At 41.0% G+C, this 21,585-nt stretch overlaps 1 protein-coding gene across 5 annotated transcripts; it reads right to left on the bottom strand.

The window, feature by feature from the left end:
* Window positions 1-482: 482 nt before the first annotated feature.
* LOC108136252 (tyrosine-protein phosphatase corkscrew) lies at window positions 483-21,567 on the bottom strand. Of its 5 annotated transcripts, XM_017257297.2 has the most exons (11): window positions 21,437-21,567; window positions 20,251-20,438; window positions 20,054-20,180; window positions 5,427-5,589; window positions 4,487-4,666; window positions 4,312-4,429; window positions 2,884-3,860; window positions 2,717-2,807; window positions 1,939-2,128; window positions 1,406-1,872; window positions 485-1,325 (listed from the first exon to the last, which is right to left on the bottom strand). In XM_017257297.2, the coding sequence occupies exons 1-11, from the start codon at window positions 21,448-21,450 to the stop codon at window positions 1,219-1,221; spliced, it is 2,622 nt and encodes an 873-aa protein (XP_017112786.1). In that variant the 5' UTR covers window positions 21,451-21,567; the 3' UTR covers window positions 485-1,218. The 5 variants fall into 5 exon arrangements, with proteins under 5 accessions (XP_041563116.1, XP_017112781.1, XP_017112783.1 ...); XM_017257294.2 differs by having other exon boundaries at window positions 484-1,872; XM_041707182.1 differs by lacking the exons at window positions 20,054-20,180; window positions 20,251-20,438; window positions 21,437-21,567 and adding an exon at window positions 10,908-11,807 and having other exon boundaries at window positions 483-1,325.
* Between the last annotated feature and the right edge of the window lie 18 nt (window positions 21,568-21,585).

Genomic DNA, 21,585 nt, shown 5'->3' on the forward strand with positions numbered 1-21,585 from the left:
TTTCTTATCCTAGGGACGACACGCTTAAGCGCTTCTTAGCTTTTTTTGTTTACCTCTAATCTGTTCTCTTCTCATCTGTTCTGTTCTGTTCTGTTCGGTTATTCTGTCTGCCGCCCTATGCTGATCTCGTTCGCCTCTGTTCTCATCTGCTTCTGTTACGGTTACGGTTACTGTTACTGTTCTCGCTGTCATTCGAATCACAATCAACGCTTTTTGTATCATTATCGTTACGTGCTTACTGCCTTAGTTACTCCTCTAACTTCTCCTCTTCCGATTTTGTCAACACTTACAACACTAAAAACTTGATTTGCATTTGCTTTTTCATCTTCCACACTCCAACCGGTTACCCGTTTCCATTTCAAATTGAATTTTTCGGAGTTGGACATCAATTTTTTGAAATTACAACTTTTCGGGATTTCTATTTGTAAACTTGAAATGTAAATAGTTTTTGAAAATTTAAATAATATGAATAGTTACCAGATTGAATTTAAATTGGTCGGAATTTTAATTTAAATTGAAAAGTTTTACATTATGCTCACCAAAAATGTGAAAAACTAAATTTTTAAAATTTAACTATTCTGGCTTGCAACCAGAGCAATACACTTAAATTTTTGGCCTAAGTTCAATTTCATATCTAAAGCAAAAAGTATTCGAAAAAGTGAAATACTATCCAAGAATGCCGATTCTTGCAAATCCAAAGCGGTATTGAACTGGGAACGGGTCCCAAGCATTTTGTTGCTGCGATTCTTCTTAAAAATGTTTGTGTTTTTTTGGCGGATCTGCTGCAGTTCCGCCCAGATTGTATCTTAAACTTCCGGTTCGGGGGTTCTTAAAAAACTATTACATAAATATGCCTGGGGTGTAGGGGAAGGGGGGGGAAAGGGGGGTTACTGCTTTGCGTGTGCAGGGAACACTTACAACATAAAGCGAGACAATGACGTATACAACTAAGCATTACACACAATTACAAAAATGTATATGGATTACAATTAATATAAAAAAAAAACGTAGAACGTACAACAGTAAAACATAGTCAAGGGTGGTTTTAGGTTTTTTTTTGGGGGAGGGGGAGGTCGGCTGGGTGACATAATCAAGTGAAATTCACTTGTGGTCTGTGTGCGTGTAGGGGGTTGGTGGGTGTTTAGGGTATTGGGTGTTTAGGAGGGTGTGGCTGGTCAAGGGGGCGTGGCGTGGCGTCGCGACTTAGAAATTCATTTGTCATGTTTTGCGCGGCGGTGTCGGCGGCGGCGGCAGCGCAGGCGCAGACGCATGGCTCGGCGGTCGCATGCCGATGATCATGTCTTTGGGAATGTTTTTGTATTTTGCTGAAAGATGACGGGACTGGTGAGCAACTTGAGTATGCCAGGACGTGGCCGCATCGGCGGTGCCGGCTGCTGCATCTTACCTGCTCCCGCCGAAGCATTTGCCTGCTCCTCGCGCTGCTGCAATTGCTGCTGTTGCTGCTGCTTCAGCGCGTCGCTGTAAAAGTTCGACTTGCGCATATTGCCGCCACCCAGTCCCAAGCCGATGCCACCCAGTAGGGCGTTGATGTTGCTGTTGCCGTTGCTGCTGTTGCTGCTGCAGCCGTTGCTGCTGCTGTGGCTGCTGCCATTGTTGCAGCTGCTACTGCTATTGCCGCTGCCGCTGCCATTGTTATTGTTGTTGCAACTGACCACCGACGGCAAAGGCGGCTGCTGCTTCGAAGCATGCTTGTTGCCCACGCCCATGGCCATGCCCATGCCTAAGCCCATCCCAATCCCCGAATCCGCCGAAGGCGTCGTCAATGGCGTCTTACTTGGTACTAAACTTATGCTAGAAATTGCTGGTGGTAATGGAGATCTTTGTGAATCGTTGCCAATCTCGCCCGTGTACCTGTGAGTGGGTAAATATAGCGGTTAAAACTGGGTAGCTTCGTAGGTAGGGCAGCCTCCCACTCACTTTATATTGGTGTACTCGCGGCCAACCTGCAGGCTCTGCTCCTCGGCCCGCTTCCGGGCGATCAGGGTCTGGATGTAGTGCTGCACCGCATAGTAGACAAACTTGTACTGCGCCTCCGTTTGGACGAGGCCGGAACGTTGCGATCGGACCATCTGTATAGTGCGTTGGATGTCGATTTCGGTATCCAATCCTGGCGAGAAGCGATTAAAAAAAGGTTAAGTTGGGTTGGGGCTTTGGTTTTGCTTTGCTCTACAACGTTTGTCCTTCAGTTGCTTTGCAAAATCAGTCTAAGCTATTTCTTTGTTGTATACCCTTGCAGAAAAGTCAAAATATAAAGTATATATATTTTTGATCATCATCACTAGGACAGTCGATCTATCCATCTGTCCGCTCTTACGTTTTTACGCAAACTAGTCTCTCAGTATTATAGCTATTTGGATGAAACTTTTCCAAAAGTCTTATTTTTATTCCAGGTAGTATATATAAAATATACATATACAATACAACAAAAATATAAGTTCGCCGTTTTTAAATGTATAAGAATATACTCCGAGATATGATGGATTACTATTTTAGAATTACGGCTTTATAGAAAATCAGACAATGCTAGCAGCTATATGGTGTTATAGAAACGGTCGAAAAATGCATTGTTTTTATACATATATGCATTACTAAATGAAATATATAATTTCTGTTTTGTTTTCGTAGCTGCAAGGGTATATAAAGTTTGCTTCCTTTTTTTTATTTATGTTTTTTTAACTCAAATACTATATCTTACCATTGCGCACGATCTGGTCAAGGATCATGTCGATCACTATGAAAGTGCCAGTGCGTCCGATGCCCGCCGAGCAGTGCACGCAGATGGGACCCTGTAAATGGGGCAAATTAAGTCAGTTATAAGTGTAAGCATAATTTAATCTTCTGAATAATCGATGAAACACATACCGGCTTCTCGCCCGCCTGGGCCAGGTGGCTCTGGCGCGTGTTGACGTCCTGCAGGAAGTTGAGCACACAGCCCGGATCGGCGGGCACGCCGTGATCCGGCCACACCTGGAAGTGGTAGTGGAAGATGCGGCGTGCTGGCTGATCCCGCCACGAGACGAGAAACTCGCGCAACGTGTAGTCGCTGGTCGAGTTCTCCGAGACGCACTGTATCCGGGCCTGGCCGAACTGCTCCGTCTTGCCCTCGTCCGGCCAGTAGCGGGCGCACTTCTCCTTGCCGCGCTCGTACTCCTTGGTGGTCATCACGATTACCCGTGTGTTCTCCTGCCAGACCATGTTCCAGAAGTCCGTCACCGTGTTCACCTGCGGGGTGAGCAGGCAGCCCTGGGTGGCGATGTATGTCTTGAACATTTCGCGCTCCCTCTCACGCTCCCGCTCAGCCATCGACATGGACGATGAGCCGGCTCCACCAGCTCCTCCAGCTCCTCCAGCTACCGATCCCGAACCGTACGACGAATCGTTGGAGTGCTTTTTGAGCAGACCGGCCAGACAGCTGGTCGTGCCGCCGCCTGTGAGATTGGTGGGTGTGCCCGGTCCGTTGACACTGCTCACTCCGCTGGCTCCCGACGACCCATAGCCGGAGGAGGGCGAGGACGAGGCCGAGGACTCGCTGCGCTTGTGCTTGCTCAGCGAGTCCGACTTGCGACTGCAGGTGGCACAGTTGCTGTACGGCAGCGTTGCGCTCTTCACCGCGCACTGCACGCACGTCTTGTTCAGCACTTGGCAACTGGAGCAGTTTCGCTGGGTCTGGGCCGCCGTGCAGGCGGGGCACGAGGGCACGGAGCTGTTCAGGCTCTCCGACGAGCTGCTCATGTTGTACAGATCGCCGTCGGTGGGCAGGCGTATGTAGTTGGCATTGATGTACTCCGCCCCGGCCACGCTGTGCTCCACGTCCAGCAGCTTAACGCGCGTGTGGTCGTCTGCGATATGGAGGTGGTTAGGAAATTAGTAATTATTAGAAGATCTATAGCATATCTTATTCCAGGCTTAAAATATATTGGACCCTACTTTTAAGCCCCCATTATAAGTGATTTCCAACCTCTAGAGGTTGCTTTGGTTTTATTGACGGAAACACAATCGATTATTAATTAATTTTCATAAAACATCCGGAGAAAAAGTTCTTTAAAACGAACTTCCGGATTCAAAATGTATCGTAGCCTACTTGAATTCTACCAATAAGGGTGATTTCTAAGTTTTGAAGATTACTCTGACTTGTCTGATGTTTTTCTGATGATTATACAATATATAACATCCAAAACTTTCTGTTATTATTTGAACCTGCTTACGAAGTAAATTAAGTAAATGATTGTCATTGGAGTAGAGAGTTGTAATTGCCATATTGATTGGATTATAAAAGTTAGCTATACTCACATGGCAATATGTTGCGGTAGCGGTTCTTCAGCCGGTTCTCCTGCTTGTAGCCCTCGTTCCGCGAGAAGGTGTCCCGACTGTCCTGCTGCAGTGACTCGAACTCCTCCCAGAAGCCTCCCTGAAATCAGGTGGGATAAGTAATCGGAAAAGTTGGGGGCATTTCATTATCACTCACCTTGACCAGCTGTTCCACCCGGGCATTGATTCCGGCTGCCGTGATTCGCGTGGCGTTAAAGGGTTGCCGCAGGTGCACCACTGTTCCACACGTCTCCACCATTGGATTACGCTTGTAGTGCTCAATAAGTTCCGACAGGGTGGCAAACGATTCGCCGCCGCCGACGTCGTACTTCTTGTCCTGCAAGATCGGGGGGATTTCGGTTAGGAATCAGGTACTATAATAATAATAAAAATAATAATAATAATAATAAAGGTGCATTTTATTGCGGGACACGTGGAGGGGGTCGACGAGTTCGATGGAGCGTCAAGAGATTAGCTAATAAAATCGAAAACGTGACTGCAATGTTTAATGGGAAAAAGGCCAGCTAGACATGTAAATGGCATAATTGCAACCGCAAAAACCGCAAAAACTGCAAAAACCGCGCACACGGCTAAAGGTGTAGTAATAGTGGAAAAATGGTTTTGGAATTACGTTGAAACTGCAACTGCACTGCTTGGCCCGGTTGAAGCTCCTGCTTAAAGCAGTTGGCATGTCCCAAGGCAAAGCAGTAAAGCATTTAAGTTTATACAGTTAACACTCAATATATTGAACTAGGGAAACCTTAAAAAGTTGTAGGTTCTTTATTAAAAATAAGATTTAAATTATTTAAAATCAATTCTAGATTGTTTTCGTTAAATTGTTTTTTAATTTTTTTGAAAATACCATTAAACAATCTAACTTTAGGAGTTTGAACTGTAGCGTTTTAGCCACTGTACAGCAACAACAACGGCTAATAAATGCACATATTACTCGAGTATTGAGCCAAGGTCGAGCGATGAGGAACTTTATGGACAGTGGGACTTTGTTGCTATACTGCCATCGATTTGCATTTGCATTTTGCACCCTCCGAACAGAGGGGTGTTATATCTGGTTAGTTGGGTGGTTACATACAACATACCTGCCATCGAATCATGACATGCGTTACTTTGTCGTCCGTCCGCACGGATAGGACAAAATCGCCAGGTTTGCTCTGAGATTCACGGACGAGAAAAGAACCATTCTTGCCACGATCCAGGATCAATTTTTCCGCTTCCTTGCCAGAAAGATTGCCATGAAACCATCTGCAATGGGATATAGAAAAGTTCCAGGATAACCATTAGTAGGAATTTTTTGATCTGTGTCTATATGTATCTATATCTACCGATCGATGGCGCATCAACTGAACGAACTGAGCGTTTTACTGACTGAATGACTGAGTGCTCGACTGACGACTACGTGTTCGCTCAAAATGCAATTACAAACTATACGAGAAGCGCGCAAAAGCGCAAAATACTAGTGCCAACAACAACAACACCAGTAAAAACAACTAAAACTGCAACAAAAGCAACCACAATACCAATAAAAAAACCAACTACAACAACTAGTAGGAACCAAGCAGCGCAAATACAAATCGAATGTAAGTACTGTCAAGATTCAATGGGTGAGGTTTTTTCAAGTCTATTAGTCATACTTTCTTAAAAATTTTTCAAAATATATGTCTCTTTTGTTTTTAATATTTTGATGTTGTTATTGTGCCTTTGTGCTCTTATTTATTTTCTTTTCTAATTTATTTGTTATTGCACCTCCTATTTAAAGAAAAAATACTTTTTTTTTTAATTTTTTTTTTTTTGTTCTCATATAGTTTGTCACATTTAGAATCCATTATTATTATAATTCATTATTTTTCTGGGATCTTACTGTACATGTAGTTATTAAAGCACACACCAGTAAAAGTTCGAAGAAAACAGTCAAATGCAAGGCGACAATGGCAATAACAACAGCAATAGTGGCAACAACACGCATACGCCGTGTGGAAAAGCACAAGTTGAATCGAAGCCAGCTACTTGAGGCACGGGACTTATAAGTCGACCCGTCTGGCCTGCTCAGCTTAGTTGACTTGACAGACTTGAGATCGTCATCGCCATGGCAATCGCAATTGTATATTGCGATGTGACATAGAAAAAAAACGTGGCTAAATTATGCTCAAAAAGTGGCAAAAAGGGCCGTTTTAGAGCTCTAAACACTTGTGCCTAGGAATTATTTTCATAGTTTCTTTTAAAAATAAATAATTAGTTTAAAAGTAGATAAAATCTATTCGACATCGAATTTCGCAATTCGATTCGCACACCTCCCACTGTTGGCTTATAGTTCATTGCTTTTGTTTTGTTTCGTTTTACCTCCCTCCAACTATTTTGCATAAATAACACTAACTTAAAAAACTTGCTTTGAATGCCATTATCGACCCATGTGCTGCTGTTGTCTTTTCCATCTTTTAGCCCGCTTTCGAGTTCGTCGCCACCAACCAAATCAAACAAAAAAAAAAAAAACAAAATATACTGACTACGAGCAAAAGCTAGAAAACAATTGACAACATTGAGTTGTCCTTAAGCCGGTTTCAATTTAGTGCCTCTGGGGTCATAGATATCATAAAATATGTCATCGAGACGCGAGAATATGGATGGTGGTGGTGTCCGGGCGACTAAACACTCATGTTTAATGTATGCGACAGCATAGAAGTGCTAAGAGCTTAGTTCCCCCGGATATCCCTCCTACACAGAAAACAAAAATGTTTTCAGTGCAACAAAAATTTTATTTAAGATTATCTTATATTCTTAAAGTTTTTCTCTTTTCTAGATTAAGTAATAACTCCATGATAATTTCTCTGATTCCTTTGCCAGCAAATGTTCATTTTTTGCGATTATGACAGTTAATAACAATTTTTATCTGTGCATATTGATTGATTTTAGCCTGCTAAATCAATTCATCTTCCGCGTGCGATTGTGTGTGCCGTTGGCTTGGCTATTAATAGAAATTCATGTAGAAACAATTAACATTACATTAGAGCCACACACAGTCGTGCATTTCAATGCTGTCTGTTTTTTCAACCTGTTACAGATTCAAGGTGGCCCGAACCCGATCGGTTGGTAGTGATAAGAATGAGTTTTATAGGTTTATTTTTAGCAAAACGGAAGTTAAAAAAAAACTATTACAAGCGAGTCTGCGCATTTGCACACTGCTTGCTAGCACGTAGGCCGAAACACACTGCTTGAAATGCATCAAAAGCTTATGAACTGCTTGCCAGAGGCAAGTTTGACTCGTTCGTAAAGGTATCAGAAAAAACATACCTTTTTATTACCAAATGTTTAAGGTGATGAAGGAGAATTTCACTTTCGTAATTTGGGCTTTCTAAACTTGAAGTTAAAAACTAGTTGAACGATAAAAAATATTTAAATTAAAATCGAGAAAGCAGCTATTTCCGTTTGAACAGAATATGGTCAATATGAATAAATCGCGAATTCTTTACGGTGATTCAACAAATAACTCGGGCTGTGCGTGTGTGGAAAGGTTCTCGCGATATTTGCATAAGACAATTCACAGTTTTCGGACCACAGCTATTAGCACATTGGCGTATTATTTAGCCGATCGTTTATTTGCGTCCATCGAGCAAAGATGCCTCGAATTCGGGGACGCCTCGCCCTCTGGCGTCTGACCCCGTGAAATCAAGTTGAACTAAACAATTATCGCACCACACATCGATCATAACTCTCATATCCTTTGTGTAATTCTGCCGAACGTTGTTGTTTCCACCCATATTTCGGTGTTGAACTTAAATTTTAGCACTGTGACGATAATATAACACAACACAAATTACTTTTACTGCTCTCCCCCTTTTTTTCTCGTCGAATTAAATCGGGCAGATTCGGTGGAAAGGGTGGGGGAAGGGGTTGAGTTGGGTTAATCGGCAGTCGACAAAAATATCCACAGAAGTATTACCACCGGAGCGGAGTACGTCAGTGAAAATTTCACAACTTTTTGCATCATTTACAGTTACACTTACAGTCGCAGTCGCAGCCGCGAATACGAATGTGATATATTTACATACGAAGGAAGCTGAAGTTGAAACTGTGCGCCATTCATGAAAGCGCCGCCTAAGGTCAACAAACAGATTTACAGGCACACATGAGTGTGTGCAACTTATATGTGCGCATTGTACATGTATGGATCCCTGAGTTTTTTTAATCGTTTCGTTTGTCACAGGTTTATTTATTTTTTTGTGTGCCAACGCACCTGGAAAGGCGGCAGCGAAACGGGTGTTATGGGGGTTACGAAGAGGGACGCGGAATCAGGGACCGATGCCTTCATTTAATTAACTGCTTAGCTCGGAAAGGTGTTGGAGTGAGCTGCTTCTCCATACCCTAACCACCCACTCATCAGCAGTGTTCGGAGCTAAGAAATCAGGTGGTCCAAGCAAGTACAGTCCAGTCAAAATATAAGAACAGACTTTTAACTATTATATAATTATACTTTAAGTACACAGCTAATCTATGCTTATTATAAGTATTTAAAACTATCTATAAAGACTTTAAGACCATAAGATGCAAATCAGGGAGTTACTAAAAGTTCGTCTCGGGAAATTTAAACTTGGAGATTTTTCACCGTACGGGGGGGGGAAAGATTGGTCTAGAGCCGTTAACTTTCCGTGGAGTTTTTCCCCCTTGCAGTTGGGACATTCCACTGAGAGCATCTTTTAGTCGGCCGGCTGCATGAATTTGCACAAATTAAAGCCTTTTTATTTGATCAGCAGCAACAGCACACGGTTGTGCAATGGAAAAAACGGAAATATGCAAAACAGAAGGCAGCAGCGCTCGAAAGCCATTACGAGAAATGCGATTTCATAAATCGTTTATCAGCCGCATGGCAAAGGAAAACAAAAATAGCGGGAGATAAATATTGAGGGGGAGATCGAGGCGAGCAAGGGAGATTTTGGGGGCAGAAGGCGGGGGCTTCCCCATTGTTGACCTAGTGAAGTGACAAGTGAGAGACGCGTGACTCGATCCGAACACCGGAAATCGCGTGGATAGAACTGTCAAAGCTATTGGCAAATCATTCGCAGATCATTTGATATGATATACGTTAAGATAAAGTAAAAATTGTTTTAATGGGCTGAGAACAAAGCAAGGTGTATAAATAAGATATATACAAAGGATATGCCTTTATAAACAATTCCCTATCTGATTTGTATGTACTTACATTATACTAAATCCCATGAATGCTAACATTATTAGGACCGAATGAATTCCTTCAGTTTTCATGGTGCTAAGAGTATTTCCAAAAGGTTTAGCATAAATTAGAACCCAATAAAATATAACCACCAGAGGGAAAAACTCCTATAGATCAACTTAACAAGCCACTCAACACATTCACCTATAATGAATCAATTTCGATAGAAATCAACATAAATAACCAAATAACCAAAACTGAAAACTGGCTATAATACCAATTCAAGCTCAACTAAAAGTCAAAGATAATTAATGGGACATAATACTCCAGCAGAGATATATGTAAATATTCTGGGGAAAAGTAAGAATTGAGACTTCTAAGACGGGGACAGCCCACACAAACAATGAAACAAACAAACAGAAGGTACATGGCACAAGCCGCCGAGAGAAACACCGAGACGAGATCGGTTTGGGAGTGGGATGGAATCTTTGTGGAATGTGGGCAGTGGTCGGCGGACAGCAAGACATGGGTAAACATTCTGTCGGAGATTGAAGAGATAATTCCGATCCAAGATACAATGTCTGCAGTGGATAATACGACGAACTCTCCCGTTTCCTCAAGTGCGTAATTCCACTTGGGCATTTAGATAAGTATTTACCCCACCACCCACAACTCAATCTTCAGCTCTAAATGTAAAAATCAATATCGAATTTTGCCTGACAATGGGCTAATTGTTTGAGCAGGGGATGAAATACCATATTTGAGTGGCGATCTAAGCAGGTCCATACCATTTCATTTCCCCCTTCACTCGGCGGACATTCATTCATTCATATTAGAACGTCAATTTACGACATTTTTTCCTCCGGCACGATTGCTTGTTTTTGTTGTCGAATGCTTTGCGTAAATATTTACTCATTTTGCGTGGCAATTTTGAACACATGACAATTTGTGTTGTGCTGTTTTTTTGTTTTGTTTCGGCGTCAACTGCCTGTGATTGCCTGCCTTATTAGGGTTAATGCTAATGGGCAGCAGATTGGCTCCAGACTTCTCTCGAATCGTTTGCTACTCTACGACATGTGACCGACAAACAGGGCGATGCTAATTTAAAATTGTTTTTGATTCTTGTTTTTCTGATCGCTAATTGAGAGGCAATTTTTGATTATGTCTTCCCTAGGATATCTTTTGGAGAGGTGAAATAGCTCAAAACTATCATTAAAAGGTTTGCAGGGTATCATTTAACTTGCAACCTAACAAATTAAAAATTTGCACTTTGATAACAATTTACAATTAATATCACACGCGCCCCAAATCAGTTAATTACGTTTCACAGACGTTTTTTGCTAGCCCCTGATTCGGTTTTAAATTTTTGTGGTGGCTCTGGACCAACCAGAGGACTTACGTGTAACCGTGGAGCTGGAACCGCATGTTGGCCAAAAGGGCCAGGGTGCTGGTGGAGCAGCTGGCTCCGCCGAAGGCTGTCGGGAATTGGGGCGGGGTGGCTGTCCAGGAGGTGGGCGTAGCCGGGTAGGAGGCCTGGGGGCTGGGAGTGAGCCGGTGGAGGGATTCAGTGGACGTGGAGGCGGATGCGGCGGCAGAGGGTTGGGCGGACAGGGGACGACGTCTACGGTTGTTCAGGCGGTTGTTGTGCTGATTACTTTGGTCAGTGCTCCTGGCCACACCCTTGATGATCTGGGCCAGCTCGTCATGGGTCATGCAGTTCTTGCACGCCGTTTCCTTTTCCTGGGCCTCCGGTGTCTCCGGTGGGGTGCTCTTTGACTTCTGACTTTTGGCGGCCTTGAACTTGCCGCTCCTTTCACGCTCCTCCGATCGTCTTCCCTTACTACTTCCGTAGTGCGCTTGTATGGCTCTTTCGTACTCAAAGTTGCGCTGCTTATTGTACGCATTGTTGTTTATACTATTATTATTGTTAATGTTGTTACTATTATTATTATTATTATTATTGTAGACTTGTTTCTCTTGCAGCTTGTGATTGACAACATTGCCCAGCGAGCTGGACAACTTTTCCAGGCATTTGTTGAACAGCATTTTCTTCACTCTTGTTTCCTTGCACACACCAAAACCACAATAAAAAAAAAAACTTAGATAGTAGTATTCCACCGTGGAAAAATGCGTCTCGGTTGTGTTTTTTTTTATTATTTTCCTTTTTGTTTTATGTAACAACTTGCCCACACACAACACAACGAACGCACACACACTGAAAACACAAAAGCTAGAATTCTTGTTTTAGCCGCTGTTTGTTTTGCTTTTTTGTTTGCTTTTTTATTGATCTTAGTCAGCGCGATTAAGGTGAAATGTGTCTATAGTTTGTCAAATAGAGTGTTGTTTACCCCGCATTCGTTTTTTATTGCACAATTTTCTTGAGAGCCAACAACAATTTCTTCTCGTATGACTTGACTTTGGTGGCTTTGACCACAGTGGTGCTGGTAGTGCCGGTGGTTGTGCTGCTTGTAGTGGTGGTTTTGACCTCTGCTGGTGATGCGGCCTGCTCGTTGAGACGCGTTTGTGCCGCAATTAAATGCTCCAGGACAAATGTGGCCGAAGGCATAATTTTCGCGGCTTGGTTTTTGAAACACACAAAAAACTCGTTGGATGTAAGTAATAACACGAACTGAGCGAACTGCTTGCCGCTCAACAGCGACTGCTTGCGAGCTGAGCTGAGCTGCTAACCCGTTGGACCGCAACTCGAGAATGAAGCGCCTGCTGCCGGGTCTGAAGCTTTTTGCCTCGGATTCAGATCCGAAATCAGATTCTTGGCGTTGTCTCAGCGCGGCTTCTCTCTCTCTGCCCGATTCTTCCGCTCTCTCAGTGGCTATATCGCTCCGTGGGGGGATGTGGATGTGAACTGGTGGTGTTCTAAGCGCTGGGGAATGAATGAATCTTGTCTGGCTGGGTACGGCGCTTTTTGTTTTTATATCCAGCCACCGCTCTGGTTAACCCTTCCTGCCGAACTCGTGGGTCAGGGGGTTTTTGTTTATGGGCTTTATTTACTGTCAGCGAGCCAGAAGTCACAGCAAGCAAACAAAACAAAAAACGAAAGACGTTATTCCACACATTGATTGGTAGTGGGTGTGTGCACTGTTTGTGTTGGCTCCTGTTGCAGGCCTTCAAACAGCTTGGTCCTTCGTTGAGCGCTACGAAAATGATGTACATATTCGGGCACCACATGATTGTTTGTATCGAAAGTGTAAGCTCCCTTTCGATTGAATTCTAATTCAGCAACATTTTTAGTTTTAACCTCAACTTAGAGATAGTGCCAGGCTATATAAATCGCACCCGCTCTATGCTTATGAGTAATGTCTGTACTCCTGCATGAATCACCGCCTTCATCGCAATCAGAATCCGAATCATATACATTTCGAAAAGCAAACACACAGAAAATTAATTTCATTCCGAAAATGGTCATTTCGTGATATGAGTGTGTGTTGTGTGGCTTGTAAGAAAAAACAAATACAAAAAGCGCTTTAACGCCGTCCGTTGCCTGCCACCGGAAATGAAACTGAAACCGCACAGCTACAATTGTGGCGGCCATCTAGGCAAGGAGTTGGGCGGTCCAGGGGCAGGCGGTGGGTAGCTGGGTAGGTGAGAGCTAGAAGCGAGTAGTGCCAAAGCTTTCTTACAGCGCAGGCGCAGACGTCAGAGGAGCGAACGTGCGCAGAATATTTTTTTTTGGCCAACACAACAGAGTCGGCAGACGTGCGACTGCCTACGAACTGCGATCTTAGCAACACTTAACTATCAACCACATACCAACCGCGCTCCCCGATGGCAAACTGTTTATTTTTTTCCTATATTTCGTCATTGGTTTTTCTCTGGAACCCAACTAGAACTTGATTCCAAAACAACCTTCAATGTCCACTCAATTGAAAATGTAACCAAAGTGTTCGAAAAAAATTGAAACAGAAGCTCATGAATCAGCTGGGGAAAACCCCACCAGATTTGCATGCACCAATGCAAACAGGATGTCCCAAGCTAGATGGACCAGTTCTCATAGAAAACAAAATGCGCGGCATTGGGCGAAGTAGAAGAATATTAGTCGTTGCAATGCAGTGGAGTGAAAGTAGTCGAATATAATCGAAGTTTGAAAACTAAAGCCCTAATCCAAATAAATTAAATTTTGACCCTGCTTCGATCTTTGGTAACATATAAACTTCAATATAACTTTTGTCTTAAACCAAACGCTTTTACAACGTGTTTATAATATTCTTATTATTTCAAGCTGAAACAACTAGAAGCTGCAAGGTAGTAGATACCCAACCAAGAAATAAAATTGATTTGCGCCGACAAATAGTTTCCTCCAGAGCTCTGTGACCTTGGCTATCCCGAAATCGTTGCTGCAGACCCAGACCGCATTTGGGTACAGCCAAAACCATTTGCAGGGGCAATGGGCACATTTGCAGGGGCAATGGGGAGTGGGCCAAAAAATAAACATAATTTATTGTTAATAATTTGTTGTTTCATCGGGGGAACTTAATATGCCAGGCACACAACTATGAGCCCACCATTTATTGTTCGCCATTCCGAATTCGGTTTTGGGTCTGAGATCGAGATTCCGAGATGGAAACCAGGGACCGAAGTCGCTAAAGCTAAAGCATAATCCATAAGTGAAGCGTGGCAGGCCGAGTGCCCGACGACTATCCCCCAAAATGGCTGGCTAACCCAGTCGCCATCCAATTGCGTGTCGATGGCAGGGACTGATCTATGGACGTGTTCGCACTAAATCAGCCAAAAACCAACAGAACTTTTTGCGGCGGCCGCAAAAGCGTTTTGTTTTGCGAACTGAGTTTATGGGCCATAATATTGGGCATTTGTCAGCTGGATATATAGTACATTTTGAACTGAGTACCTTGAGACCCCACCCAAAAAAGGGGTAGATCAAAAACCGACAGAGAAAGGCAATTAGGAAATTTATTCTAAAATTATTCTAAAATAATTTGCAAATCATAAACTTACTGACAGTGGGAGTGTTTGTAATCGTAGTATTAGTCAGCTAAAATGTAAGTGCTAACAAGGAGACATAGCGTATTTTGAATATGATTCATTTTAAAAATCGATTCAGTGACAAGCAGATAGTTTGAGAATCTTCATCTAAAAATAATGTTCAAGATTCTGTCAACAACTTAGTTGTCCAGGGAGATATATAAATATATATTTTGTTTAAATTTCGCAAAAAGTTATTTTCTAAAAATGTATACACTTATGACATACTACATGCTTAGTTAACTTTTTACCTAAGTAAGTTTACTTCCGTTAGTAAAATAAGTCTCGATTTCTATTTAAAGGGGATCACATTTGTCAAGGTTTGGAGAGGCAAGCCCAGTTTTGCTTGTAACTAGATGGGTTTCCCTACTACTGCTGAGATTTATGATAATACTCCATATTTTTCATGCTCTACCAGCCCAAAACATCTACCGAGATTTACGATCATTGTTATAATTTATATTATTAGATGTAATGCTACTACGTGAGGTCGTCCATGTAACACTTTTTTTGTATCCAGATCAGCTCTCCAATTCCACAAATAGCCGGGGACTCACACGCTGTTTAATGGCGGAAAAGTTTTCCTTTTAGCTCGGGGAATCGCATTTGGGCGGTTCGTTGGCCCCAAACAATTTCGATTTTCTTTGCGTTCCGACGAATCCCATATCCCCATTTATTGTCTCGAATCTCTTCTCGTTTTCTTTGTGGCTCTTTGTTTTGGTGAGGTTTTGGCGAGGGATTTACCTGAATAAATAATTGCGGGGCGGACTTTGTGCGGATCGTGCCGGGAGCTTTAAATTGTCGTGTGCTGGGCCGTTTAGGATACCAAATATAATGACCGATCATCTCGATTTGCGTACATATACGTGCGCTTAAAATTTAATTCAGTTCATGTGATTAACAAGGGGAAAAAACATTAAGTACTGATAGTTTCAGGTGAATTACAATAAAACTTATTTGTAACTAAATATCATTTGGTCAGCAGTAATTCAGCTATAATTCACGGATCACTTTATTACAATGGTTTAAAAATGGATAAAAGAAAGGTTGTATTTATCACTTTTATCGCTTATCTTCTCGAATCTCTTACTACTAGTATAATTTGTATATTAACGAACAAAAAATATGCTTTCAAATTTTAATTTTACAAAATCGTTGTGTTTGATAATCGTGATCATCAAATTAACCGATTTTCAGCTGATCTCGGAAGTACAGTTTAGTCAGCCTACGTTTTGATTTAGTTAAGCTATTAATATTTGATGTCAACAATTAAATTACAATCAATCTACGAGAATTAGATGGATATTATATAAGCAGTAGGTCTAGTGGGGTTCGGTGTGCCAAGCACCTCAGAGCGGTACAGTTGGGCCTGCATTAAGCGGCGTCATTAGGCGGTCCGCCGATCTGTACTATATAATCAGAGCGTCAGAGCTCAAAAGCTGACAGCTTGATCGGGTGCATCTGGCGATGCTGTTTGCCCGGGGGTTGCGTTGATGAGATCGTTCCCAATAGGCGCTGGGCCACATATATTGGATAAAATTCCTCGGGGGACGACGAGTCAACAGTTTGTGGAGTATGTGACGGATGACACGATCGAGGTGATTTGGTAAAGTGGGCGGTAAAGTACCTGCAGCCAAATACATGCACATGGATGACTGTGGTGCGTGTTTGCTCAATTCACTTTATTTGCGTATGTGCACAGAGGAGAACATTTGGAACGGAAATTCAATTTGGAACAATGATTTTCCAAATTTTTTAGATTTTAAAAAGAAAGTCTTGCCTGTACCAAATAAGATTCAAATATATTATATTTAAAACTAGCTATTTTCCCTTAAATATATTTAAAGAAATTATAGAGTTGTAAAGAATATGTGTATTGTTAATGTTTATAGAACACACACTTTGTGGATATTTTCTCAAAGTGTACCCTTCTATAGACATCTATTGCTGCTGCTGTTACGGCTGATGCCTTAGATACAGATACGGATACGGGTACAGATACAGATACAGCTATAGATACAGCTACGTGCACGGCATAATTTATAAACCATTTGTAGGCTTGTCTTAATGGCGAAAATTGAAAGCATTTAGCATTTCAGGCACTCGAGAGTCTGATGGATGGGTAAGGGCGAAGGGCGTGGGCGAGCGCTGGGGGAAGGGGGTGGAGATACGGGGGTGAAGTGCCCGTAATGCCGTATGCCATTATCCAACACAAACAATTCGAAAGCTTAATTGGCGATTGTCAGATTTGTTTTGCTCCTCGACCGATCGGCTAAGCAGTGGAAGAAAGTGCGCGAAACTAAAGCAATTAACAATTATCGTCTTTAATTGCAACGATTAAGTGGGCAGGTAAGCAAACAAAAACAACCCAGTGATTTGCAATTCGGTTGCACTCCAATCCAATTCAGACTCGATCAAAGGTCAAGATCAACGCCGAGAAATAGAAATGGGAATGCAATCGGATGGTGAAATGTCGCGGGAAAATTGGATAAGAGAAGGTTGTAGAATGTCTTGGCAGTTCAGAGAGTGTGGTTCCCACAAGGCAAACACATTCCCATCGGCATCTTTCACATTCCTCTGGAGGTATTTATACTCGCAAGGAATTTGTCTAAATGTGTGTATTCAAGAAAGGTGGAGTTGGGTTTGGCTAACTTTGCACATTTAGAAATAATATTTCTAGAGTTTCTTTTAATAGCTTAGTCTCCTGGTTCTGTAATTTTAACGAGCATGAAACATACGAGTTGAACCCTATCAAATAACCAGTTAAATAGAAATTCCCAGTGTTCTTAGCAAACCTTGCCAAACCATAGTTGGAACTAATAAGTCCCATTGTATGCATATTACATTGACTTATAGAACCCAACAAAAGCCGAACGAATCGATTTATAAATAAACTGACCGCGTAAATTTTCCACAACCCATAATAAACCCACTTTTCGGACCTCTGACGTTCTCAACCTTAATTTAAATCACCCCCCAAACCAACCCCTAAAAATATAATTATGATTGCATTCGATCGATCCCAACCCTTGTTTGACGTCACCGCGAATCAAATGACTTTTGCGATCAATTATAAACCATACAACACCTTCTTAGGCTAAAAATAAACGAAGCTCGGATCGAGGGGCTTTAAAAATAAACCAGAATCGAAAAAAATAACAAAAACGTCACGAGTTTCAGTCAAGGATAAGTGGTTGGTGGTGGCGCTGGGAAACCAGATTGGGGTGTTAGAGTAGAATTACCTTAAACGTCAGTAATGAACAGATGCGGTCAAAATAATAGTGGACAGAATGAATGAACAAGAAATTTTTAGTTCACTAAATAAGTAGCTAAGTGTGCAAAAGGTAAACAAATAATTAATTCAAGTGGTATCAATGATTGTAATTCAGTTGCTTTTAATTTTCTGTTTATAAATTATGATTGTTTATAAAAAGTTGCGCATATTATTGTTATGCTATTATTTCACCCGCTACTGTAAGTACGCACAAGCAGCACCGTTAAGATCCAAAATGCCAATTGGGTTATATTTCTCTCAAGTGCCCGACCAAATTAAGACGGGGGCGTCGGGGCGTGGCCAGTTAAGGTGGCTGACCCGTTAGGATGCGGAAAATGCAGCGTACAAAGAAAAACAAAAGGCAGAAGCAACACTAAGAAACGAGACAAGGCGACAAACAAGAAAGAAAAAAAGAACGAGCGGGGGGCCGTAAAATATATTTGATGGCCTGGGTAGACAGCGGGCAAAAAAATATTAATAAGCCAGAAATACAATAAATAAGGAAAATATTTTGCGCGTGTGGGTTGTAAAAGCCAATATAACAATATAACAATAACAACAAAGACAATGCACTGCTTGTATGGTCACTGCTTTTGTGGGTGTGGGTGTCTGCGTGAGCAACAGGTGTGTGGGTGTCCGATTTAAGTGGAATTAGAAATTATTCACCCACAAATTTGATCTCGACTTGAAATTAAGCCACAAAGCCAAGCTCAGCGTATTTAAAATAATCTTAAAAGAAAGACAAGCTTAGAAGAATTAAATTTCAAGTACCTTTTTGCTCGATTCTTTGTGAGATATTTTAATGTAAGCTTTCATATATCGAACCTTCTATATAATGGTCATTGAGTGCACAAAGCCGCCCCTATTAAGTTTGTTAATAATTTTTTCGCAAACTACAATGTAATGTAGGTATTTGTGTTTACACTCTGTACTTTTTTTTAAATACTATGAAAACAATAAAGTTTCAGACCTTGATCTTTAAATCAAAGTACAGTTTTTTTATGAATATTTTGCCACCCAAAATCTTTAAAATTACTGTAATAACAAAGTATTTTTTTTGTTTTTATAAAACACAATAAAAACTAAAAAAAAAAAGGGTTCGAATATAATCCAACTAAACTTGTTAAGTTGTGTTTTGTTTTTTGTTTAACAATAAAAAAAACTTATTTGTAAAAATAAATTTTAATGCATCTATATATTAAAGAGTAGAGGAAAAGCTTTGAGTTCAACAGAACCGAAATCGATTAGATTAGATGAAAATGAATATTAACATTCAAATAATGTAAATAATTCCTAACGCTCCCTTAACTCATTGAAAGTTGCAAAATCTAAAATCGGCCATTTGTGTTCGATCTGATGCCTTTCCATAAACAAAACGTTATTCGATAACTGTTTATCAACACAAGATTATTCTGAATTTTTACCATATGCGTCGCTTGCACAAAAAAGAACATCTGTTCGCGGGGAGAAAATAGAAAGGGGAGAATGTGATGCAAAATGGGACCGTGCCCCAATTTCCAGACATCGATACCGATTAGGGAAAAGGAATAAGGGCAAGGGAACTGCTTGAAACTGATCGTCTGTAAACACTTGTTATTAATAATAAATCCGAGCCGAAAGCAAACAAATACGATTCATTCTTGGACACAGCGGAGTGGAACTTATGTAGGTCATGGTTTGGTTTCAAGGAGATATATTGAGGATATGGTTATTATATGGTTTAGGAATGAACATAAATCTAATAAGTTACCATCAAGTTTACATTGAAAGGGGTTCTTCCGACTATTGTAACAATTTTTTGATGACCAAGAATACATTTAAGACTTTAATAATTTAAAAAAAATATTTTTCTTTGCAGAACGCCAATGAATTTCAGATCAACGCTTAAATATCAGTCATCTTAATGACGTTATCCTAATAACACTGGCTTATAAATTTAAATCAATACAACATTCTGGAAATGGTCAGGGTAAGTAGCATGCTATCTAACAAGGGTTTCCAAGCCCGTTACTAGCCTAAAACAGGATATTTAGGATATGGTATAAGTTACAACATTTACATTAATCTGATAAGTTTAGTTAAGTTATAATCGCTCTGGGATCATCTCAATAATGTCGCTATTATAAACATATGAATTCGAAAAATTTGTGGAAAATGTCGGAATAATTAGCATGCCATCTTTTAATTGTTTCCAAGCCAGTTTCTAGCCTATAACTTCGGGGGAAGGCCGTCACGACTTATGTGACACATGATCTACCCGATCCAGAACTCACCTTTCCGTGGTGGGCTCGGCACAGATCAGCGGCTGCTTCAGCTCGATGGCCTGGCCATTCTTCTCCTTCAGCTCGCCATTCTCCATGTAGTATTGTACCAGTTCCGGCAGTGTGGCGAACTTTTCACCTGCAAAACGGATGGGGAATTAATATTTAGATTAAGATTCAAATGTGGGTGATCGAGAGGCATCACTTACCGCCATAGAGATCAAAGAAATCGCCATTGTTTTGGATTTTGATGTGGGTCACCTCGTTTCCACGGCGCACGGATAGCGTGAACGCGCCCGGATTCGAGGAGGAGAGGCGGGCGAGGAAGGAGCCGTCGAATCCCTGCTCCTGCAGCAATTTCTCAGCTTCGATGCCAGATATCGTTGGGTGGAACCATCTGGGGAGTGCATGATGTATAGAGTAACATGTGGTTTTTAGTCAACTGTCAATGCTTACAAAAGTACAGTATTTGCAAAGTTTACTACCTACTGCTACCTAATTTAATGGTGTGAGGTGCCAAAGCAAGGAATGTGGTATAGTTCTAGGTCATCTGTCACTAGTAACTAGACTGATTACTTGCTGGACAATTGTAAAACATAGTATTGGTTTGAAAAATAAACTTAAAATAAACCAAATCCTTTCCGATGTCTAACAGCTGTAAAACATTTAAAGTTAATGCATTAAAATTTAAAAAACAGATTTAGACAAGTTAGTTTCAGATTTCTTATTAATTCCAAGTTAGCAAAAGTTATTTAGCGATTCCAAATCCACTTTTATGGGCATTTAAAAACGATTTATAGATTTCAAAGTGCAAATGTTACACTATTCTTAATGGTATTGATTAAATAAAGAAATTGTTTGATTAAAAGAACAATATCTGCGAAGTTTTTCCACTTTATGTTTTTATTTTTCATATAAAATAGCAGCTATTGATATTCAGAAAGTTAAAAAAAAAACATTGCAATTTTAATTTTACGGTTTGGAAAAATTTGAACTCTAATATAATGTGATATTATAAGGTGTTTCAATTAAAATTACAAAATTGTGTTATACTTGTCAAGGTTAACTAACTCAACTATTCCATTATTGTTAACTATTGTTATAATAATAGCGTCTGTCGACACACTGATTACTCGGTGGACAACAGCTGTAGCAGCGAAAAATAACGGTTCTGTTGCATCCACTCTTTGCTCCCTTCGTTCGTAACTTTATTGCACTTTTTATCTCAACAGTTTTTTGTTTCTGTTTTTCTTTTTTTTTCACTCTGCCTTTGCTTTTGTATCTACTTATACATATGTAAATAGCCCAGTTGGGAGCGGAGCGTGTGTGTGTGTGTATGTGTGCGACTGCGTGCGTGTGTGTGCGGTACATTGTCGTATTTCCTATTGGATTTACCTTCGCGATGACATTTTCTTATTGAATGCACACTTAAAAAATAAATAATGGTGACACTTAACGGAAAAAAATGAAACTTATATGTAGATGCTTTGTTTAAACTTATTTTAACAGTTGGTTGGTTGGATACAAAAAAAAAACTATTTTTT

The sequence above is a fragment of the Drosophila elegans genome, unplaced genomic scaffold (genome assembly GCF_018152505.1).
Source record: "Drosophila elegans isolate 14027-0461.03 unplaced genomic scaffold, ASM1815250v1 contig_149, whole genome shotgun sequence".
In the NCBI taxonomy this organism is placed as follows: Eukaryota; Metazoa; Arthropoda; class Insecta; order Diptera; family Drosophilidae; genus Drosophila; species Drosophila elegans.